The 23,628-nt window shown below is 62.8% G+C and overlaps 1 protein-coding gene across 3 annotated transcripts; it reads right to left on the minus strand.

Annotated features, from left to right (window-relative positions):
- Positions 1 to 1,060: 1,060 nt before the first annotated feature.
- On the minus strand, positions 1,061 to 22,812 carry VANGL2 (VANGL planar cell polarity protein 2). Of its 3 annotated transcripts, XM_059413520.1 has the most exons (11): positions 18,833 to 18,977; positions 18,090 to 18,202; positions 17,908 to 17,995; positions 17,117 to 17,303; positions 8,838 to 9,098; positions 8,578 to 8,698; positions 5,595 to 6,202; positions 4,745 to 4,881; positions 4,134 to 4,269; positions 2,351 to 2,582; positions 1,061 to 1,657 (listed from the first exon to the last, which is right to left on the minus strand). In XM_059413520.1, exons 5-11 carry the CDS (start codon positions 8,906 to 8,908, stop codon positions 1,397 to 1,399), a joined length of 1,566 nt encoding a protein of 521 aa, XP_059269503.1. In that variant the 5' UTR covers positions 8,909 to 9,098; positions 17,117 to 17,303; positions 17,908 to 17,995; positions 18,090 to 18,202; positions 18,833 to 18,977; the 3' UTR covers positions 1,061 to 1,396. The 3 variants fall into 3 exon arrangements, with proteins under 3 accessions (XP_059269503.1, XP_059269502.1, XP_059269504.1); XM_059413519.1 differs by lacking the exons at positions 17,117 to 17,303; positions 17,908 to 17,995; positions 18,090 to 18,202; positions 18,833 to 18,977 and adding an exon at positions 22,508 to 22,812; XM_059413521.1 differs by lacking the exons at positions 17,117 to 17,303; positions 17,908 to 17,995; positions 18,090 to 18,202; positions 18,833 to 18,977 and adding an exon at positions 22,124 to 22,181.
- Positions 22,813 to 23,628: the final 816 nt, after the last annotated feature.

The following is a 23,628-nucleotide window of genomic DNA, read 5'->3' on the forward strand; positions in this document are numbered from 1 at the left end:
CCCGGCGAGTTACTCAGAGGCCCAGCCCGGGGGCCACCCTCCAGCCCTGCCGCCAATGGTCCGCCACGGGGATCCCGGCTGGAGGTTCCAGTTCCCTTGGCTAAAACTACACGTCTGAATGAGAGGCTCAGATTTACACTGAAAATATGTCTTAGAAGACCGGTGAATTTTGCTCAAAAAGAGACCTAAACTCTAGAGAATTCAGATCGGGTGTAGAGACCACAGAAGCTCAACGGGGCGAGGGACAGATACCCACGAAGGCAGCGATCCTGGCCCCTCCCCCCAGCACTGAGAGAGACGAGCGCCCAGAGAACCAGGCAGGGAGACAGGAGGGGACCCTGGCCAGCCAAGGAAAAGAGACCCCTGAGGCAAAGAAGTGGGCTTAAGGCAGGGGATGAGGAGGAACTACCGGCTCCCCCCCAAACGAGATGAGGCAACAGGTCCCTGGCGCGGAAAGAAGACACACGGGGGTGTGGAGCGGGTCGGGAGGAAAGAAAAGCGTTGGTCTAAGACCGCAGGGGTCATCGGGTCGTGGGCGGCAAGCCCCTGAATCAGGGCTGGCGTCTGCTCGCCATCCTGCCCCAGGAAGGGGAAGCCTGGCCCAGCGAGGCGGGAACAAGGGTACAGGCAGGTTCAGGGTGGGGACCCGCGATGTTCCCCAGATCGCTCCCATCCTTCCCTCAGAGGCTGCCCAGCACGACCCAGTGAGGGAAGGCGCCGACCCCCACAGCCCAGGAAAGGTGGTCACAGAGGGTTTCCGCCTCGTCCGGCTATGGCCCCAGAAGACCGTATGACTCAGAGACGGAAGGCAGACACTTTAGGGGTGAAGGGCAGATCCCCCCTTGCTCTAAATGTGTGTGGCTGTGCGGGGGAGGCTCCGACAATGACCACGGCAGGGAGACCCCCCGGGCCGAGTCTGGGGGACGCACAGGTACCCTGTCCCGAGGACTCAGCGATGGTACCGGGCCGGCTGAGTGGGCAGGAGGCGCGGACGACCCCCCATCTGGAGGAGTTTTGGCACGGTGGCTCTCGGGAGTCATGTCTGGGCCCCCGGGACACCTCATCGGGGCCACAGGCGGAAACTGCTACCAGAACCTGGTTTGGGGGGGCGCTGGGGGCTCAGGAGAGAGTGCCACCCGGGAGGGAGAGAGGGAGAGGCAGGGCTTCCTGCATGATGACACCAAGTGAGGGCTGGGGACGGAGGGCGAGCTTCCCAGGCTCTGCTGACGACGCAGGGGCCTCTTGAGGCCCCCGTGGGGCAACCAGGGAGGAAGGGGGCAGACGGGTGGGGCTCAATTCAAGTAAAAGGGAACGGGGGCAGGGCCCGAAGGGCGGCAGAAGTGGGGGCCGAGCGCGCCCCCGCCCGCGGGACCTGCGCCCCGACCCTGCGGCTCCATCACACCGAGGTCTCAGACTGCAACCTCATGACGAACTTGTGCGACTTGGGGTCCACAAACTCCTCGGAGAGTTTGAAGAAGGGGACCTTCTTGGTGCTCACCACCAGGCTAAAGTCCTGGCGCTTCAGGAGGAAAACGATGCCGTCCTTGAGCGCATTGGTCACCGGCTCCTCGCTCACCAGCGTCCACTGTTTGGCCAGCCAGCGCTCCTTGTGGTACTGGATGGTGGGTCCGGCCGCCAGGTACCGCTCCAGGAAGGCCTGCGGGGGGCCAGGGGCTGCATGGGCGTTGGTCCCACCCCCCCACCGCCTCATGCCCCCCAGCCCGGGGCACGGCTTCCAGAGACAACCAAGACGTCCCCCAGCTCACGCTCTGCTTCCACCCCATCTACAACAGAGCAGAAAGGGGCAGAGCTCCTCTGCTTCAGACCCTCGTACGAAACACGGGGAAGCGGAGCCTACAGAAGAGGGGGGTGCCCCAGGGTCAGGACCTGCGCCCTGCCACTTGCCTGCACCAGGGTAGACCACAAGCCCTCCCTGGTTCTTCCTTCCCCTGCCATCAGCTCTCATGGAGGCTGTCACCCTGCTCACCGAGGGCGGTTCAGGACGCAGTTCTAGGGGCTGACCATACAGCGGAGTGGGGGGTAATGGCTCAAAAAAAGCTCAAAGGGGCTGGTGAAGGGGCAGGGGGACTCGGTGCGGCGACCACACAGAACTTGCAGAGATGGGAGTCAGGTCTCAGCGGCCCCGGAAGAGTCCAGAAGCCACCCCTGCTCCTCAGCACCTGGGAACTTGACTCGGAGCCAAGATGGGGGGGGCAGGGATGACAGACGAGACCACGGGGTGGGGGGGCAGGGCCGTGGGGCGGGTGCGGTGAGAGCACCGTGGGAAGGTGGGTGGAGCAGGGAGCAGCGGGGTGCTGGCAGCGGGGTGCTGGTGGCAGGGTGGGCCTACCTTGGGCGTCATGTCGTGAGTGATGCAGAACTCCAGGTGCTGGAGGATGCTCTCCATGGTGTGGTAGGGCTGTTGCTTGGTGGTGCGAAGGTACTTCTGCATGGCCCGAGCCATGGAGGCAAAGATGGCCTGCGCCGCCTCCCGGGGGTCCATCACCTCCCTGGGGTTCTTCTGCTCCTCCTCCTGCAGCCGCTTAATGTGCGTGAAGGCCTCCTCCACCGCCACCACAAGCCTGGGGGACAGGAGGGGCCTGGACCACACGCCCACCTCCCATCTTTCCCTCGGCTCCAGCCCTCCAGCAGCCGGAGTGAGGTCAGGGCTCGAGGTGGAGACCCGGAAGCACACACACCCACCTGAGCCAAGGGCTGGGCTATGCGGGGGCGGGGGGGGGGGGGCGGGGCCCACACCCGGGGGGGGGGGGGGGGGGGGGGGGGGGCCGTGCACACACACGGTGCGGTGGCAGGTGGGAGGCAAGGCAGGAAAGAGCTATAGAGCTCCGGGAGCGGAGCGCAGGGAGTCCAGTGTCAGAGCCGGAGACCGCTAGGGCCCGGGCTCAGGGAGAGCAGCAAGCCTCGCGGGCAGCCGCCGTGCTGTCCGAGACACCCCCCCGCGCCCCGCCGTCACAGTTCGCTGGGCAACAAATGAACAGGCACAGAGCAGGGGCAACACTGACATCCGTCTGGGGGTGGGTTTGCAAGGAGCTGACTACAAACCAGGAAGAGAGAAAGGCAAGAACACGAGGGCCGGAGGGCCGAGGTGAGCCCAGCATTCACAAGAGACCTGGACGGCTACAGACTAGTGGCTAGACCGGCGGCTAGAGACCTGGCCACCAGACAGAATGAAAACGTCCGTGTCCATCGAGACAGGCAAAGAGGAAAGAGGACTGTGATCCAAATACGGCCGAGGAGGCGGGAGCCACCCGTGACCCACGGCGGGTGCCGCGATGAGAAGCTTCACGCCGGACCGGCCGCAGCAGGGGTGCGCCTCAAGGACCGTGTTAAGGGGAAGCAGCAGAAAGAAGTCAGTCTGCGTTACAAGCATACGGGGTGCCCTGTGGCTCAGCTGGTGAAGCATCTGCCTTTGGCTCAGGTCATGAGCTCAGGGTCCAGGGATCGAGCCAGCATCGGGCTCCCTGCTCCGCGGGGAGGCTGCTTCTCCCTCTGCCTCCACCCCTCCACTCATCCGCTCTCCCTCTCTCTGTCAAATAATTAAATAAAATCTTAAAAAAAAAAAAAAAAAAATGGCACTGCTGGTCTTTAACCTATGGCAGGGGACACCAGCCTCATGTCAGGACAGAAGGGATAACTTCCTCCCTTACAGCCTGGAGACCGTTGAAGGAGGGGCAGAGGGCACAGTGGGTGGTCAGATCCTGGGGCGCTCTCCTGCCGCAGGCCCCATGGAAATCCCAACAAGCCGCGGTGGGACACGGCAGCAGCAGGTACTTAAGAGACTCTTCAGGCCTGACTGAAGCGACCGTAATAATGCGGACAGGACAAAGGGAGGAGTGAGGACAGTACTGCAGAATGTACCCGATCTGAGCGCCAGAACCTCATGTTTTGCGGGTAAAAGGTACCATCCGCTGAGCAGGCCTCCAAGAGCTACTGACTTTGGCCTGCCACAGACCCAGGACCTGACCTGCGGGACTGTGAGCTGAGAAGCGTGCGCGGGTTTACGGTGCACAGTGCGGGGGTCTGTCCCGGCAGCCGCGGGACCAGACGCTCAGTCCGCAGCCCTCGTGCCAGGCACAGATGCCCACCCGCACCCGGCCGGCGCCCAGACCCACCTGGCCCGCCGCTTGCGCACCCTCCGCTCGTGCTCTGCCTCCTCGTAGTAGTACTCGTTGTGGCTGTTGTCCCGCCTCCGAGCAGCCGCCGCGATCACAGCCCGGGACTGGCCCGTGGAGTTGTTGGTGCTGTTTTCTGCGCAGGAGCAGGACAGACGGGCACAGTCACCTCCCAGCGCGCTCGCTCCCCATCCCAGGAAGTCTGGAGATGGCAACCTGACACGTCGCAGGAGGCCGTGCCCACCCCGATACTGCTGGCACCCCCAACTCTCCTGGCCACAGCTGGGAGAGGCCCACAGGACGGCCACCAGGAGGGCCCTGGAGGGCAGGAGTCCTGCATGTGCTCCCCCGGTGCAGGGGAACCTGGAGCTCAGAAAGCTGAGGGCTCAGGACCAGGGCCGGGGAGCAAGAAGTCAGAATGGGGGGACGGGAGGTAACGCGCCACAGCACGGGGCGGGGGGGGGGGGGACAGCAAGCAGCCAGCTGGAGTCCGGGGAAATGACAGAAGAAAAGGGACCGGGGAAAGCAAGGGAAAAGGCTGAGAGAAATGGGGAGCAGGTACCGCGTCCTGCCTGGGACGGACGGGAGGGCAGGGGAGCAGGGCCGCTCACCCTCTCCGAGGGAGTACACCTTGAAGCCAGACACTTTCTTGGCCAGGACGGACTTGGGCAGGTTGAGGAGGGCGGGGTTGTAGACAGGGAAGTCATGGTAATACTTCTCCAGGATCCACACTGCCACTCGCTGGATGCTGTGGGGGAGACGGCGGGAGGGGGAGGGAGAAGGGACCGACAAGGGGGGCCGGGGAGGGAGACATCAGGGCAGGTCAGCGGGGCAGGAAGGACAAGCACAGGGACAAGCTGCTTCCAAGAAGCCTGGCTCAGGGCCCAAGGTCGACTTCCCAGGCTCGCAAGCCTTCCCTGGGGGGCAGGGCGGGCTAGACCTTCCCTGCCGCACTGAAGCCCAGGGAAGAAAGGACACGGGACCTGGATCCCCACAAAGGACACCAAGAGTCCCCCAAGATTCCCTCCGGGACCAGGAGGTGCTCCAGATAACTCCGCATGGGCCAGGGGGAGGGGCAGAGGAACTCCCCGTTATCTCTCCCTCTGGGAGACCGTCCTCTTGTCATTTCATCCCAGTAACTGCGCACTTGAGGGCTCACCAAGGCTGTGCCTCCAAGAAGGCCAGGGAAGTAATTCCCCAAATCCCCTGTTCGCGCCCCACACCTTTTTCCTCTTTGGTCCAGCCCTCTCTAAGGTCCCCAGTGGCTCACTGCTTGTTCTCTCCCGGTTCCCAACTCCCAGCCCCACCTGCCCCAGGACCCTGCGCTGCTGAAAACCTACCGCGTGCAAAGTCCCCTACTGCGGCCTGCGGCCCCCCAGCATCTCACCGCCGCCCCCACGCCCGGCTCTCTCCCATGCGCCCTGCAGACCCCCAGCCTCCCCCCCAGGCCCGCGCCCACACCTGAGGTGGCCCACATTGTAGAAGCGGCTGGCGCCGTCAGTGGAGCGCACGACCTTGAGCGTGAACTGGGGCTGCAGCTGGCGCAGCTCCAGCAGGACCACGGCCAGATAGTGCACGAAGAGCAGGGCGTCCACCAGCGACACGGCGAACTGGACGACGCCCTGGTAGCTGCGCTCGCGGGCGTCCAGGATGCGCACGCCGTAGAAGAGCCAGTAGGACACCACGAGCAGGAAGACCAGCACCATGAGCAGCGCGCGCAGCACGAAGACGCGCGGCAGCGAGGCCTTGGGCCGCCGGAAGAACAGGGCCCAGCTGCCCAGCAGCAGGATGAGCAGCTTGAAGGCCACGGAGATGAAGAGGCCCTCACAGGCCGTCCCGCAGGGCTCCAGCTCCTCCCGCCACAGCAGCGGGGGCAGCAGCAGGAAAGCCAGCGGCGTGAGGAAGGACAGCAGTGCCAGCGTGGCCCCCGCCGCCACACCCAGGTGACGGGAGCAGTCCAGCGGGACGCTGTCCTCCATGTCCTTGGCGATGCGCGTGAGGTCATCGTGGGAGATGCTGTGCTCTGAGGTGCCTGTTACCACTGTGGTCGTCTCCCCCCAGTTGTCATCCTACAGCAGGAGGGGCGGAGGCATCGAAGGGGGATTGGGGAGGAGGAGCCGGAGGCAGAAGAGGAGGGAGAAGAGAATGGAGGGGGAGGAGGAGGGGAGAAGGAGAGAGGGGGGGGGGAGGGGGAAGGGGGGGGAGAAGGGGAGGGGCAGGGAGGGCGGACAGACAGCCAGCACAAGAGAGAAGAGACGGCCATCAGCCAGTGTGCAACCACCCAAGCATTACCAAGATCCACTCTGGCCAAGCCTGGCCCCTGCAGGGCTGGGACCTCTGAGACCTGGACCAAAGGGCACACAGCAGAGAGCTCGGGAAAGAACACCGATGCCCAGATCTCACCCAAGAGGAAAACCACCTTTTTTAAAAAAAACCCAGATGATTTGGGGGCTCCTGGGTGGCTCAGTCGGTTAAGCATCTGACTTCAGCTCAGGTCATGACCCCTGGATCCTGGGGTCCAGCCCTCCCCATGGTGGAGAGTCGGCTTCTCCCTTTCCCTCTGCCCATCCCCCAGCTCACGCTGGCTCACGCTCTCTCTCAAATAAATAGAATCTTTAAAAAAATAATAAAAAAACAAAAACCTGATGATTTTCACGTTCATCCCAAACTGAGAATCACTGAATTCACTCAACAATCCCTAAGTCCTGTATATCCATAACACGGTCTGTGGACCAGCAGCGCGGACACCTCCTGGGAGCTGCTGGAAACGCACGTCTCAGGCCCCAGCCCATGCCGACTGTGCGGGAACCTGCTTTCTAACAAGGCCCCCATGGACCGCTCGAACGTTCGGGGGCTGGCAGGGGGAGCTGAGGCGCCCCGAGGACATGCAAGGTGTGCATACCAGGAGAGTCAGGCACGGCCAGCTGGAGCGGGAGCAGGCCACGTGCAAACTGGGCTAAGCTAGAAGCACCTACCCCCCAGACCTCGAGAGCCACTTTAGGGTTCTGACCAAGGGGGTGACCTGAAACAAAGCAGCGTGGTGAAGGCCAGAGGACCCTGGGGGGCAAGGAGGGGGAAAGCAAGTGATCGGTGTAGGGCATGGAAGACGGACACACTTAGGGCCACCCCGGGTCTCTGGTCGGCCCGCAGCACAGCAGCTGCCTGTTGCTGGACGCAAGGGGGTAGACGGGCTGAGGTCCCCAGTGTCCTTCAGAGTGGGGTTCACTCAAGCAATCTCTGCTGCGGCCAGACACCATCCCACAGAGGAGCTTCCAGTCCCCCAGTGGCCATCAGTGCCCACACCCTTCACTCCTGGACAGCACGGGGACAGCATCTCAGGACCAGGACACCAACTGGGGGGTGTAGAAGATGCCAGGCAGGGTCAGTGACTGGGCCTTCCGAAGGACGGGAGGAGAGCCTGATCTGATGAAAGGAAGTGTGCGCACGGACCACGTTCAGCTCGAGGAACTGGGTCTAGCCCCCACTCTAGGCTGACCCGCAGACACGCTGCCTACCCTCTCCAAGCATCAGGGGTTTGTAGCCTTCTCCCCCACAGCAGGTGAGCTGACCATGTCTCAGGGCCCCTTCAAGAACTCGGGAGGCCAGGTCTCAGGGAGAGGACAGGACTGGGAAAGAGGGAGAAAGAATACTTCCCTCAGGTACTCATCTGCTCCCAAGACCCAGGAAGTCCCCATGTCAGACACAAATTTCTTGTGAGGGGAAGGGGGCTGGGAGTCTCCAGCCCCAGAAGGAAGCTCGGGAGGCACATGGGACACAGGCAACCCCAGAGTCACCTCAAATCCTACCTCTGCCCTAATCCAGCACAGCGTTCTGCCTGCTGGCCTCCCTGCTGGCGAGCACAGTGGGCCACAGAGGTTAGAGCAGGAGCACCCTGCTCACGGGCCCTCTGGGAATGACAGTGTCCTTCCCAGCGCCTTCTCCCCCTCCTCCCGGTCCTTTCTCCGCTGACTCCGCCCACACCTGTTTCCCTCCAGACCAGGCGACGCGATTCCGCAGGTGAACAACAGAGGGCGCGGTCGTGCCCACGCCTCCGGGCTCAAGGGAAACTCCGCCCACACTTTCAGACCCCACCTGCCCGGCAAGGCCCTCCTGCTGGCGGTTCCCGGCCCACCCGCCTGGCCGGCCTCAGCCCAGAGGAGCCAGGTGATTCCCAGGACACAGCCCAGGTCACCTTACCTCTCTGACACCGGGAGGCAGAGGCTGCTGCTTCCAAAGGGATCTCTACAGAAACTCCCTGAATTCTACTGAAGCAGGGTCCTACCCTGGGACACCAGCAGAAGGAGGTGTGACACCAGATGCCCTCCCTGATAGGACCTCTGTCCAAAGAGCCCAGGTTTCCAGGCCCCGCCCCATCGGTGGACCTCCCGCTTCACGGAGCAGCCCAAAGTCCCCTGGCCCGGACCCCGTGCCCACGGAGGCTTACCCGTTCATCCCCTCGCGTGGACTCGTTGTCCAGCAGGGGCTCCCCTGGAGCCTGGATCGTCACGGACTTGTCACCGCGGCTCCCATCGCGGCTCTTGGAGCGGTGCCGGTCCCGGCGGTCCCTGCAGCAGGAGGCCAGACAAGCGGGCACAGAAGATCAGAGGGGGGACCTGGGTCTTCTCAGCAGCCCCGGTGCACACCCACCTCTCACGCACCCCCAACACACCCTCCACCACGCACATCACCCCCACGCGGGCCCACCTGTGCTTGCGGGAGCTGCGGGAGTGGCCCGACTTGTAGGAATAGCCCGAGTACTGGGACTCGGTGTCCATGGCGTCCGAACGCCGTGCCTTGTAGCGCTCCAGGGCCACGGGCTGGGGCCTTCTGGGGGGCCCCACAGCCGCCTCCTTCAGCACCGGCTTCTTCAGGCCAAGGGGCACCTTCAGGAAATCAACCGTCACCCTGAGGGACTCTATCTTGCTGGACGGGTGGGCTTGTCTCAGAGAAAATCAAGCGGCGTTCCTGAGAAAAGGAAGCAGCTGGTTAGCAGCCGGAGCTCCCTGGGAAGTCAGGGCCGAGAAGAGGACCGTCCCCAAAGGGCAGCTGCAGATGGCCTCGCCATGACCTCAGAATAGTCCCTCCAGGTTCCCGCTCTGTCCAGCGCGCCCAGTTCCTCCGACCTTGCCTCCTACAAAGAGCACTCCTTGGCTGTGCCAGCGGGCGCAAGAAAGACGGCCGGCAAAGGCCACTAGGAACAACCCGACCCTGCACGCCCCGGGGCCAAGAGCCAGGGCAACGCTTTCCTTATTCTCAGCCAGGAAACCCAAGGCTCAGAAAGAGCAGGTTCTGGCCAGCCGACAGGCTGGAGCAACAGAGACTTCACAGAGCAGAAAGCAGCTGGCTGCTGTCCAGGCCTCTCCTTCCCCCTCAACTCCTTGTCCCCTGACTCACAGCTTCCAAGGATGCCCACAGAAGGAGGGCTCCTGTCACCATCTTGCCAGCATCTACATCACACAACCAGGTCAAGCTGGCGGCTCCTCTGAGGGTCAGAGACGGGGTGTGTGTGTGTGCGCACGTGCACCCGCACATGTGCACGCACACAGACTAGGGGACAAGGTCAGGAATGGAAACCGTGGATGACGTTGGAAGCAAGCGGGGAGTACAAGGCAGCAGGAACCATTCTCTAAAAGCCTCACGTCCGTGAACGGCAAGGTCGAGGCAAGGTCCTGGCTGTGTGTGCTCCGAGCGGCGGGCTCTTTCTGCACGGTCACCTCCACGCTCCGCGGAGCAGAGCCAGCCTTTCCTTCTCCTGCTTCCCCAACCCCCACCCACATCCTGCGCGGCCCCCAGAGCCCAGCCCTCCGCGACCAGCAGTCAACATGGTGCCATCTCCCCTCTGCCCCTCCTCTGTCGCGCACGCACGACTCTGCCACGCACACACGCATTTCCCAGCCTCACCCGCACTCTCAGGGACCGCGTGCACTGTGCTCCCCGCGAGGCCCCGGGGGTACGGCGGGGACCTGACACCGCATTCCCGGGCCGGTGGGGCAGGTGCACACTGACCAAGGAAACCGGAATACGAGTAACTAACCACTGCAGTGATGACAGGAAAGGAGCGAAAAACCAGGAGGGACGGCTCGGGGGCCGCGACCAGAAACTGAATGCTTCTGGAAAGCTTCTCAGAGAACGGGACACCTGAGCCTACAAGGAGAGCAGAAGTGAACCAGGCAGAGTGGAGAACCGCAGGGAGGCGCGCCCGGGAAGACCGAGGGCGGCAGAGCTCGGTGTCTATCAAGGACCAGCAACGGCCAGTGGGACTGGAGCTGAGGAAAAGGGTGGTGACAGGGAGCCAGGGGCCAAGCTTATCCGAGATCCTGGGCCAGGCGAGGAGCTCACGTTTTATTCCAAGCGCCAGGGGATGCCTGTGAAGGATGTTAGCTGTGCGGGCAGGGGCTGGGGAGAGAGCAGACGTGGGAACACGCGGACGGAGGCGAGCAGGCCTGGAGGTGACAACAGCCAGCTGTGAGACGTACTGGTAGGATCAGCAGGGCCACTGGGGTCTGGCTGAGGGCAGGGGGGTGCCCGCGCAAGAGAGTAGATGGCGGTGCTGTCACGTGGGGAAGGGGGAGCCAATCTGAAGAGGAAGGCCATGAGCTCCGTCTCCAATGGGCTGAGTTCAAGGCCACGAGACAGGCAGTCAGAGAGGCAGTGGGGTTCCTGAGGAGCCAGACCCGGGAAAGTCTGAGCTGGAGGTGCTGACGGGGTACAAGGTGGGAATGGGTGGGACCCCTGGGAAGAGGAATGCGTACGGGGGATCTGGGAGTCCCAGGATGTAAGAGCAGGCAAAGGGGCTGACAAGGCACGGCCGGAGGAGCAGGAGGGCCAGAAGGGCTGCCGTGGCGCCAAGCACAGGAGGGCGTTTCGAGGTCGCATGCTGTCATAAAGTCAACGATGTTCAGAACCGAAACGGGCTTGCCTTTGTGTCGTTGTTAACTTTTCTCCAACTAAGCCAGGTCTTCGGCAACTAGAGCACGGGAAGCACGACCGAGACCCGGCTGTGTCCGCCCCCGTCCCAGGGGCATGCGGCAAGAAACCGGCACTGACCTTGGGAATGCACCCGCTGCTCTGACGCCCAGGGAGCCCGCCCCGACTGTGGGAGATGAAATCCATCCCGCCATTCCTTGGCCCCCCTACCAGCTACCTAGAGGCAGCCCCATGGCCTCGCCATGCCTGTCAACAGCCCCACGTCAAGGCAAGCACATGACTGACACACGTTTAGGGGACAGAGACACAGAGCCTCAACCCAAGCCGAACCCTTACTCAGTACCGTTGCCATGAACAGGCACCCCGTCCACAAACGACACGCGGGGCTCCTGCAGCCCAGCTCCCGAGAACCCTTCCTCCGGGCTCACGTCTCCGTAGGTACCCGCCCTCCGTCTGCAGCCTACTCTCGTCCCCAAACCTGAACTCCACCGGGAGGTTCAAGAGAACAGGTGGGCTCCAGACAAGCGGTGGAGAATGAAGGGGAGCAGACCTGCCCTTGCCTGGGTCTGGATTCCGCACCCTCTCCATCCTGCCCTTAATGCTCACGTCTCCCGGAGCCAGTGGCACAAAGAGCCGGGGACGCGCGTCCGAGGCTCTGCATTCACACCCCAACTCTCCCGGCCACCTGCTCCGTGACCACAGGCAAGTTACCTAACTTCTCTGTGCTCTGCAGCCTAGTAGGCTCATCAGTACAACAGGAAAACAAGGATGCGTGTTTGATGGGGCTGCCGTGAGGACCCTGGGGTGAAATGCTCCTCTGTACGGCTCAGTTAGAATTAGTTAAGGAATTAATACGCTCTGGCTCCAGGGTCGCCCACGCTCGATCCCCAGACACCTCCTCTGAGACTTGGGGGAGAGGTGGTATAAATAAATCCTGCTGTGGGGACTACTAAATAAAGAAGTCTCACACGCGCGCGCACACACACACACAGCCCTGGCCAGGACCACTTCAAACACACCCAGGAGGGAAGCCGATGCCATTGTGTTTCTCCTACAGATAAATTTCAAACCAGACAAGGGTGCCAGCCCCTCCCAGCCCTTTGTTCGGAGCTGCTCAGCCTCAGCCCCTACCTTCCTCCCAGCCGCGTATTAAAGACCCAGCATACGCCCTGCTCCCCTGGCCTGCTCCACCCACCCCTTCCAACCCAACTCCAGATGCCCCAGAAAGCATCCGAACGTGCTCCTCCTTCCCCTACCAGAGTGGCCCAAACGAGCCCGGTTCCTCAGAACCTTGCCTGCTGTCCCCCCGGGCACCCGGGGCACTAACCCGAGCTGGAGAGGCCGGGGGAGGGATGGGAGGTGAGGAAGAACCAGGGGAGAAGTTGCCCTTGTTTCATCAGCTCAGGAATGGGGGGTCTGCAGGGTCTCCCGGGTGGGCGGGTTCCCAGGGAAGAGGGTGGGGGAGGGGAGCCCTGGATGAGACCAACAAGTGGGAATGTCAGAGGTGGACCTGGAGGGCAGCAAGAGCCGGTGTGGATGGGGGTGGGGGGGGACTGGTTTGCGGTTGGGAGGCTGGGAAAGGGAAGCGTGTCCCACTGCGTCCACCTTGCCCGCACCACCGACGCACATCACACTCACTCGGTTCCCTGCTCAAACCCACCATGGATTATCTGGGGTTAAAAGGAGGCCAGAGAGGAGAGAGGGAGAGAAGGGAGCCTGTCACAAAAACAAGACCCTTCCCCCCCCCCCCCAAAGGCCTTTCAGAAATAAAATTAATGGAATGTGTCTCAGTACCATCCCAAGGGGATTGGGGGGAGGGGTGGGGGGGAATGTGGGGGCTTTTGTCCCGGCTGCCCAGCTTCTCCCACATTGATCACCATGGCAACCAAAGCCCCCTGTTGCCTAGGTGATGGCAGCCGGGTCCTGGAACCCATACCCAGCATCCAAAGCGAGAGAGGTTGTGAAGGTGGGGGCGCGGTTAGGGACAGAGGGGAGAGAATGGGGTTTCTCCTCTGGCAGCCCCAGCTTTTGTCTGAGCCCTGGGATCGGGTTTCTTCAGGAAACAATCAGAGGCCTTTGGAAAAAATACACTCAGAACCTGGCAACAGGCAGAGGGAACAAGGCCTTGGGGGGGGGGGGGGGGGGTTACAGGGGGGGAGGCTGGTGTTGGGCAAAGGGAGACTGAGACGGGACCCTGCCCCTTTGCCCCCCTCAGAGGCACAGCTCAGGTGGACGAGGCACTGGACACGGACACAGGCACACCGTTGTGGGGCGGGTGCTGGGGACCGACGGCCAGCCACCAGGCGGCTAGGCTCACGACCTCCTCCACCCGCCATCTGGACCAGGGCCACCCCACCACCCCATCCCAGCTCCTTCAGGCCTGGGGTGGGGAACGGAGGCGGGGCAGCAGTGTGGGTGGGGCTGGAGGCGTGACTCAGCCTGGAAAGGAAAGGTGCCTGCGGAGGGGACCCAACACAAACGTGTACTAGAGAGCGCACCTGTTATTCCTCATCTCTAGGGAAGACAGGGCTGGGGCAGTAGACCAGCTGCACCACGGAAGGTGCTTGGGCTGGACCTTCCCGTTGCAGCGGGAAGAGGATGGCAAGAGGACAGATGCCGACAGCTCTCCTGACTCTGATGGGGCAGCGCTCTCGACAGGCCCACTGTTGAGACAGAGGGCCCTCCTCTTCTCCATCCGAGACCCGGAAGGAAGGGGCGTGATCGCCTCCTTGGACCCCTCCTACAGAGCAATCTGTGGACACTGGCCCTTAAAGGGCTGTGATCCCACGCAAGAGCCTGGGTCTGACGGCCTCAGCCTCCCCCTTCCTGCTTCCACCCACAGCTAGGTGTGGACGTGTGAGTGCCCTGGTCCCGTGGTCCCTTCAGCGTCACCCACGACAGCCCCGCTGTCCAAGGACATCGATGTGAGTTCCACGCCAAGTGCTGGCTGGCCACCCTCCTGGGTGGCAGCAGGGTCCTACCTCCCCACCCAGTGTCCAAAGAACTAGAAATCTGTCAAGGAAGACAGAGCACCCTCCCTGTCAGCAGGCTCGTGGGGGCAGGGCAGAGACGCAAAGTCATAACTATCCTTCTTCAGACCGGTGGTGTCTCCTCTTTGCCATGAGACTCATCCGTGTGCTCAATCCAGACCCTGGCAACCACTGGTGGTGGGGAGAGGGGTCCGGGGTGGCAGTGAATGTGGTGACCTATCCGGCTGCCGCACAGGACAGTAAGGTACGAGAACCCCTAACTGGGCCCATGTGGACCCGGCTCCCTTCTCTCCCCTCCTCCCAGGAGGGAACCGCATGGACCCATCCAGCACTAACCTGGAGGAAGGAGGCCTTCCAGAGGCAACCCTATGTTCCAAGATAAAAACATGCAACCCAGAGAAAGACACCTCGGCCACATCTCGGGCACGCCTGTTTGGCCTCCCCCGTCAGACCTCACTAAAGCTCTGGCTTTGCGTGCTCCTCTCAAGAGCGACACCAGGTTCCTCCATGAGACGCCTGGTCCTCGGAGTAGCCAAGGCTGTAAGGCCGGGATGGGGAGAACTCGCATGGACCCCTGCCCCAGCCGCTCTTCTCACCAGTGACAAGGGACAGACCAGACAGGCCCAAGCCCAGACAGTGCAGACCAGAGCCCTTGCCCTCCAAGGGCTGGTTTCTGCCCCAGCCCTCCCCCACCCACTTGAGGCTCCTGACGCTCCCCCAGCCAGTCCCCAGCCAGTCCCCAGTGGTGGACAAGCCCTCCGTCCCAGGAGGCCATGCTGGGTTTCCCCATCACAAGAAGAATCAGGGCGAGAAAAGCCAGGAACAGACCCAGGCCCTAGACCAAAAAATGGCTGCTCCCCATTCCTGCACGTGAAAAGGGTCCCAGTGTCCCTGGGTGAGACCAGAGGGAGCAGCTGGATCTCAGAGGGCTGAGGCGGAGGAAAGGGCCGGCCTGGGGCGCACCCCCCCACCCCCACGAACCAGGCACTCTCCCAGGACAGCCCCAGACATGAGCTCACCATCCTCCCAGCCCCAGGGCGGGGGCAGGACCCTTCTCCTCCCTGGGCTGAAAAGCAGGGACGGTTGTGCCTGGGTCCCCGTGGCGACTGTGCTTCTAGCGCAGATGCACACGGCCAGACCCCGTGCAAGGAGCCCCACTGGGGAGAGCCCACACACCGGGCTCCTGGCCAGGACACCTGAGGCTGCATCTCACGGAAGAGGAGCTGGGGGAGCCAGAGCCAAGCGCTGCTCCTCTACTTCCTCAGTTTTCCTCCATCTCAGGCAGGGGAGATGTAGGCACCCTCCCATATCCACAGACACACTGACACGCGCACACATACACCCACACTCCTAGCCCCCTTTGAAACCTCAACGGGCTCCTGCCTGCCCCACCCAGCTCCACCCGCCCCGGCCGGGCAGGTTCTGCAGAGACCTGCTTGGCTTCCTCTCTGGCTCCCCCACCCCCAACCCTGCTCGCAGAAAGTCTCTGTCCCCCAACACACCATGCACCCACACCCCAGCACCCCGTTCCCTAGCCTCAGCCAGCGGAGAAGGGTACCCTGGGCCGGGGGAGGGCAGACTGCAGAAAGGGTGAGTAATCACTCTGGCACCCGTCCCAGGTTGGGGGCCAGAGGGGAGACAGGGTGCCAGGCACGGGGAGAAGGGAGCCAGGGCTTCTAGGTGCCCGGATCACGGTTTCATTTCCACCCAACGGGCTGGCCCCACGATTCCCACCCGCCAGGCTCCAAACTTCTTCCTCCCTCCCTCAGCTGGGGCGAAGGACTGGCCCCTACCTGCCCAGCAGGTGAGCTGTGGAAGAGCCAAGAAGAAAAACAGGCACCTCGAGTTGTCCTCAGGGACAGGAGAAGGCGGACCCCGGGAGGTGAGCAGGCTACTCACAGATCAGCTCCTGGGCGCTCCACACCCCCAGCCTTGCGGAACACAAAACGCTGCTCTCCGTAGCCTACCGTCTCAGGTAGGCCCCCCGTGACCCTGACTCCAGGAGGCCCCCAGCCTGCTCGCCCAACCTCTGCCATGGAGCAGGAGGTGGCCAGCAGCTACTTGGGGAGGGGAATCCAGCGGCCCTCGGGCTGACATGTGGTGGGGGAGCTGGGAGCGAGGGCCACAGACCCCGAAAGCTGGTTTGTACGGGAGAAGCAGCAGGGCGGGCCTACGGTGTGACGCAGGACAGAGGGCGCGGGCGGCAGGCCTGGCTCTCCCCACTCTGGAAACCCTCCCCTCACACACACCCAGGGGCCGAGATCCGGCAAATGACCCAGCTCCTGTAGAGGAAAACCAGGCCAGCTGACAGGCCTGCGTACCAACCGACCTCCACCATCTTGACTAAGTCACCACCTGAGGTCTCCCTCTTCCGAAGGAGCCGGGGTCGGAGGAACTCACGTGGACTCCAGCCCTTCTATCTGCCACCTCCCGTCCTGGAGCAAAGCACGTGACAAAACAAGTGTCTCTGTTCACACTCGGTTGTTTTTTAAGTTACCGCATTCACACCTCGGGCTCTGCACCTGTTCCCGTCCAACCCCCAGTTACCCTAAAAAGCCAGAGGCCCCTCCCCAGACTCACACTATCTTCCGCCCAGGGTCGGGGAGCCAGGAGCCCTCTGGTGAAAGTGGAGGTCCGAGGGATATTTTGGGGGTTGCTGGAAAACACTACAGACAACAAGGGCCAGGCCCCTCCCAATCACAGACAAGACCCCCCAGGCTGGAGCGGCCAGCGTCCGCCACGTGTGAAGGGGCCCGCAGAGAGGAAGAGGCCGGCCCCTGGACAGGTTCTGCCCAGGCTGCAGCCCGGCCCCCGGCTCGTGACCAGGAGGTGCTGCTCCTCCAGGAGACCCCCCAGGCCCAGCCTCAGGCGCAGCCGTCTCTCCTGGAGCTGACACGGAAACTCATGTCCACCCTCCAGGAGACGGGCCAGCTATTCAAGTTCAAGATTAAAGGCAATAACGAGCAAGTCAGATTCCACGGGAAGGAGGCAGGAGCGAAGGGGCGCTGTGGAAAACGGAAGAGCCGAGTGCGGTGGACACCGCGCAGCCCCTGGGACGCCGCTCACCTTCTCTAAACCCGTGTTCAGGCCAGTGAAAGGGAGGAAGAGCTCCTACTGCAGAAGGTGAAGAGTTTTCCACAAAATAACGTAGACAGAACATCACGGAGTCGGGAACAATGAAACGTCAGTTCCCACCTCTTCGCCCTTTACAGGGTGCACCTGCCGTGGTCCCACTTCCGGTTCCCATGGCCTCCTTGTGAGAAAGACCCCAGCCAGAATAAGACAGAATCTCCTCTGGCTAGAGCGCTGGCCCCAGCCCCCGGGGACCCCGACCCCACCCTAATTGCACCACGGCCAAGCACTGACTGAGAGAGCAGCCAGAACCCCTCTTCCCATGCTCGGTCTCCTTCCTGGGTTGAGGGTGCGGGGCTGGCCCAGGTCCCCCATCCCCCTCTTCTCCTCCCTCCTTCCACACTTACAGAGACCGGGTTGCAGAGACCGGCCGGGCTCCAGTCACCCCGCCCCCCACTCTCCCATAGGTGCCAAGCCCGGCTGTGTGTGCAGGGGCTGGGGAAGGGGACCCCACGTCTGCCACCCCACCCCAGCCCCCAGCTTCTCCCTCCTCTCCCCACACGGCCCACCCTGATTACCACGAGGTCCTTGACTCTGCTGATTCCAAGCCTGCTTCTCCCAAACCCATTCCCGGCCGTCCTGTCTGTAATTACCAGCCTCGCCAGGGGCACCAGACAGACACAGCAACACCTCATTTCCAAAGGGCCCCGCCACACAAGGCCTCTGCCTCCTACTCCGAACCAAGCAGCGTGGAGCAAGGGACGGAAAGATTCTCCTGGACCCACCTCCCTTCTCTCCGGATCACAGGAGGGCCGTCTGGGTCAGGTCACCAGGAGGCAGGCCAGAGCAGGGAAGGCTGGAGGGGGCGGGGGTCTGCAGTGGGGGGGGTGTGTTTTGAGTAGGATTCACCCCCAGGCTTTTCCCTGACCTCCGCTACTAAAACCTCCCCGTGAACAAGGCTCCCAACCTGGAGACGGTGAGAGAAGAAATGTCAGGTCGATTCAGAGATGGGGAAGTTGGCGTCCGCTATTGCTGAAGGACAGGTAGGGCCGAGGGCAGATGTGAACAGGACGGAGCCACCTGGGAAAGATGAGGAGAGAGCAAGGACGTCCCGTCCTCCACGCAGACCCTGCGAAGGGCAACAGGATCCCAGACTCTCCCTCCCTATTGCTTCCAACGCCACCAACCTCAGGGGACTTCCTTCTACAGGCAGGGAAACTGAGGCCAGGTCCCCACCGTAACCTAAGATCCAACAGTATCATGCTGCGTGCCGCTCAGCAACACCCCCGATCCTTCGGCACGCACGGCCTGGACCTGCAGAGCCCCCGCGGGCCCCGCCCCGTCTGCCCGGCTCATACTATCCATCCTGCTAAAGTCCATCCACACCATGGAATACGATTCAGCCGTGAAAAGGACTAAGGTTCTGACACCTGTTCTCACAGGGAGGAGCCCTGAAGAGCAGGTGCCCAGCGAAGGCAGACAGACAGACAGAAGAGGTCACACGTTGTATAATTTCATTTCTATGAAACATCCTGAACAGGTAAATGTTCTGAATGACCGGTGGTTGCCAGGAGCAGGGGTGCAACTGTTTTGCAGACAAGTCTCCTTTCGGTGTGGGGGAAAGGCTTTCAGACAGAGGCCATGCTTGGACAACACTGCCAACGTACTAAATGCCAATGCGCACTTTAAAATGGTCAATTTCAGGGGTACCTGAAGGGCTCCGTCCGCGAAGCATCCAGGTCACGATCTCAGGGTCCTGGGATCCAGCCCCGCATCGGGCTTCCTGCTCAGCAGGGAGCCTGCGTCTCCCTCTCCCTCTACTGCTTGTGCACTCTCGCTCTCGCTATCTCTAGCAAATAAAATCTTTTGTTTTTTAAATGGTTAATTTATGTTATGTGAGTTTCACCTGTTCAAAAAAACAGCCAGCAAATGGCACATCTCCTTCCAGGGCCTTCCCGGACACCCACCGCAGGGCCGAGCACTCTGGCTCCAGGCTCCGGCGGCCTCCGGAACACACCTCCACACGGCACTCACGGGGCTGCAGCAGCTCGACGTGTTTCCGCACGTCTCCCTGTGAAAGCCCGTTTCATCCGCCCCTCTCCGTGGCGCTTCCCACGGCGCCGGGCAGAGAGCGGGCAGTGCCCAACGTGGTCTGCCAACACCTCGCTCTGCTCCCCAACTCAGCGCTGCCCCCCACCATGATCAGCGAGACCCCAAACCACTCCACCGAGCACTCTCTAGGAGCCAGGCGCCGTGCGGAGGCTCTCCGTGCCTTCACTTAGCCTCGTAAACCAAAGAGGTAGGGTGTACTATTAACTCCGTTTTACGGGTGAGGCTTCAAAAAGTTACCTCCTCTGTCTGAGGTCTCAGAACTAGGAAGGGGCAAAACTGAGAAAGCAGAAGCAAGCCGAGAGCCAGGCAAGGACATCACTGGGGGCCTGGGGTTCCTGCAGGAACGCCCCATCTGGGGTTGGAGGAGGGTGTCCTAAGATACATAACAGGCTAAAGAATGGGGTTTAAGAACTTGCCCCACATTAGGGCACCATGAAGGACTAATTCCAACCAACGCCGTGAGGGTGTAGGGAGCTGCTGGGGGCAGAAGGCACAGCAGAGCAGAGAGGAGTCCCTACAACTCAGAGGGGAGGAGGAGAGTCCCCGAGCCCATCCCTCTTCTCCCCACAACGCTTCTGGTAGCCAAGTACACACCCCCCCCCTCTAGCCAGAAGGGCCTCTGGGAAGCCAGATAAACAGATAAAAAGTCTGTCCTGCTCTAGGGCCAGGAAAGGGGGCCCTTCCTCAGACTCTGAAGGAGCAGAATTTGCTGAGGGCCACACCAGAGAGGCCTGTCTTGGAGGAATCGGCGGAATGACTGTGCAGGAGCAAGACAAGGGGGCAGGAGGAGCCAGTGTGGCCACTGGTCCCAGAGAGGCCCCTGCCAGCCTCTGAGCACAACACCGCCTCCTTGGGAGGACGCCCCACCGGCACGCAGAGAGCCTGAACCCCCCATCCTAGATTTAAGAGCCCTGCTCACCACAGGAGCCCGCCCCGTCAGGTGTCCGGCTTGGGGGTATCACGCATCTGGTCCTTCCTGCTCTGCCCACAGCCCTAGTCCCAACATGTTCTAACTCCCACTACCCTCACCCCGGAGTTTTAGGGAAGCCGGGGAGCCCCGGGGACTAGAGAAAGAACATTCCAATGGTACATGCCCTTTAGGGAGTCAGACATTCCAATAGTGTAGTTCCTCAGAGACCCTGATAAACTTGCATGGTCACCACCTTAGCCCCTAAAACTGGGCGGCTCCCCCTCACTGCTGCGGGCGACAGGGCAGCGTCTGGGAGGGCAGGGCAGAACAAAGCGTGCATGATCCGCCCCTTCCCTTCACCCCAAAAGAGAAAGGACAAGAGAGAGGAGAGGCAGAGGGGGTACACACTGCTTCTGTGGGGAGAGGTACACCCACTTCCCAGTGGTGATCCCCCGCCACACTACCAGGATGGTGAGGACGGCCTCCAAGGGGTGCCCATCCTCTCTCTCCCCAACACACAGTCATTCGCCCCCTCACTGCCTCAGCTCCTGGTCCTCACCCTCGGACCGGGCCCCAGGCCACAGCCCCACCCCCGCCACGCTTCTCACCAGGGAAAAGGGAAACTAAGGGATCCACACAGAGGCACCTGCAGAAACTCTTGAGGAACCCCCATCCCCCCCCCCCCGGCCCCCCGGAGCTCCCCCGCCACCCTCCCCACCCCCTGGGCCGGCCCCCCCCCCCCCGTGCCTCCCCCAGTTGTTCATCCCTCCAGCAGGCTGTCTGCTCTGGCCTCCTCTGGCCTCTAGCCCGTACCAAAATCCCAGGTCCTCAGGAACCGTAGGGTCCTGGAGGCAGGGCAGAGTTCGTGGGCTCTGAAGTCAAGGACTCCACGGCAGGGCGCTTTCCAAGACAACTGTGGCCTAGGGGGCTGAGCCTGGGCTCTGGAGAACCAAGAATGTGGTGAGGGGGGCCCCTCTTCCTTCTCTCCCGGACCCCTCCAGGGCCTCCGATTCCTCTAGGACTACAGCCAGAACCCCTGCTCTCTATGCCCAACAATATACGCCCTTTTCTAGAAAAACCCACCTCCCCAAACTGGCACCTCTTCCGATGGCCCACTCACTCCTACTTGTTCTTGGATACTTAAAGCTCTCCCCTCGCACCCCCGAGAAAGCCACATCCGAGAAGCTTCAGAAGCATCCAGACAGCTGTCCCTTCGGGCTTTCTCCCAGGAAAATCTGCCTGCAGAGGCAGGAGGATATACCCCCAAAACACACTCAGAAACCCACACACGCCTAAGACAGTACCCAGACTGCCACGTACCCATCAAGGCAGGGTCCACACTAGAGAACGGATTCGCTCGCCCCCCTTCCGCTGCACAGGTGCATGCACACCTACCCAGGTGTGCCCCATTCTGCTCTCAAACACCCACCTTCCTCAGTACCTACCCCCTTCTTTCCCAGAAACCCCTGTGCAGTTCACACACACAGACACACGCCCCTTCGCCCGAGTATCCACATAAATGCACTGCCAGGCACAGGCCGATCCGTGGTCCGCCGCTCTCCGGGTGCACACGCCACCACCCGGGTGCACACGCCGCCACAGAAAAACGCCGAAAACGCCGACACCTCCAGACCCAGGGGCCCACCTGCAGAAACACGCAGCACATTCCGGCGCACGCACACGCACACTCACACACACACAATCACGCACACTGAGCCTCCACCGATGCTTTAAGACTCACTAATGCAGAGCCCCCAGGCCCCCCGGATGGGTCCATCTGAGTGGGCAGAGGGTCGCCGGCGCCTGTCCCTGGGCCCCCCTTCCACGGTGCCCGCCAGCCCTGGCCTCGAGCAACACACGCCCCCTCTGCTCTCCTTCCGTCGGTCCCAGGCTCCACACTACACCCCGAATGCATACCTGCCCCGACCCTCCCACACTCCTGAAGGTGTGTCTGCACCCCTAAACACCCCCCCCAGTACCTCCAGACTCGCATCCTCGCACTGCCTCTCCCCCCACCTCCACACACACTCCCGGTCTCCGGCTTCGGCCGGCTCCCCCGGGATCATCAAGGCCCCCGCCGGGGCCCCGGGCCCAGGAAAGTCCCTGGCTCTCCAGGCCCGGGCTCCGCCCCCTCCCCACGAGCCCCCCGCCGTCCGCAAAGTTGGGGGGGGCACTCCGCGGCGCGGTGGGAAAACGGACCGGAAGGGGGTGCCCCGAGCCCCCGCCCCGTCCCCCAGCAGCCATCCCGCCCGCCCACGGGCCGGGCACCCCCGGGGCCCCCGCACGATCGTCTTCCTTTCCCGTTTCTCGTCCTCCTCTTTTCCTGGCAAACTTTGCCCGCGCCCCCGCGGCCCCGCACTCACCGCCGCCGCCAAGTGCCGGTGGGCTCGGCCCGGCGCCTTTGTATCCGCAGCGCTCCGGGTCGCGGCGAACTCCGTGCTCGCGGACGGGCAGCGCGGGCGAGGGCGGCGCGGAGGGGGCTCCGGAGCCGGCCACCCCCTCTGCGTCCCAGACCGCTGCCGGTCCCCCTCGGGGCCCCGGGGGCAGGGGCCGGGGATGGGGGCGCTCAGGCTCCCATGGCGGGGCCCAGGAGCACGGAAGCGAGGACCGGGAATCGCACCGGAGCCGCCGGCGGAGCTGGGAGGGGACGGGCAGGGGAGCGGGCGGGGGGCGGGGGCGGGGGGCGCGCGCTCCCGGGCGCCGCCTCCTGGCTGTTCCCGCCGCCGCGCCCCTCCCGCCGCCGCGCCCATTGTCTGCGGCCCGGCTCTTCCCGGAGCCGCCGCTCCCCGGCCGGCGGGCCGCCCCGGACGCGCGGGGCCCTCCCGACCCCGGAGGAAGGCCGTGGCCCGGCGACCCCTGCCCCGAGCGGTGACCCGGGAGGCCTCCATCCCCGGCCGAGGCCCAGCCACAGCCCCTCCCTCCCGGGGCGCCTTTTTCCGACCCGCCGGTGAGAGACGGTGCCCCCGGGACCCCCGGGGATGGAGGTGTGCGTTCTTGCGGGCCACAGACCCGGCGACACAGAGTCCAATCTGGGACGTGGGAAGATTGATTTCCTCCCCCACCCCCCCAGGGCTGCGAGAAGGGAGAGTAATTTCTGATTTTAATTAGTGGCAGGAGACGCTCCCCGCTTCCCGTGCATACGGGGATTTCCCTGACACCAGCACCACCGCATTCCCCCCCCCCCCCTTCCAAAAATAATTTAATTACTCGGTGTTCTAGCTGCGAGCGGCGACCGCCCAGTCAGTATGGGACGCTCCCTCATTAACACTTTTTTCCTCCCCTCTGGTTCGAGCGTAGGGATTAATTACAAAGGGAACCCTGCCCTGGGGGAGCGAGGGCGGGGGAGGCGCGGGGACAGGGAACTTGTATGGAGGGGAGAGGGGTGCTCCTCCCAGGAAACCTCCAAAGGCCTATCAGGTCCTTAAGCCCAATCACACAAGCTCTGGACCCTGGGGGATTCAGATACCTTGGAGTTGGGGTACTA

The sequence above is a fragment of the Mustela nigripes genome, chromosome 10, assembly GCF_022355385.1.
Source record: "Mustela nigripes isolate SB6536 chromosome 10, MUSNIG.SB6536, whole genome shotgun sequence".
Lineage (NCBI taxonomy): Eukaryota > Metazoa > Chordata > Mammalia > Carnivora > Mustelidae > Mustela > Mustela nigripes.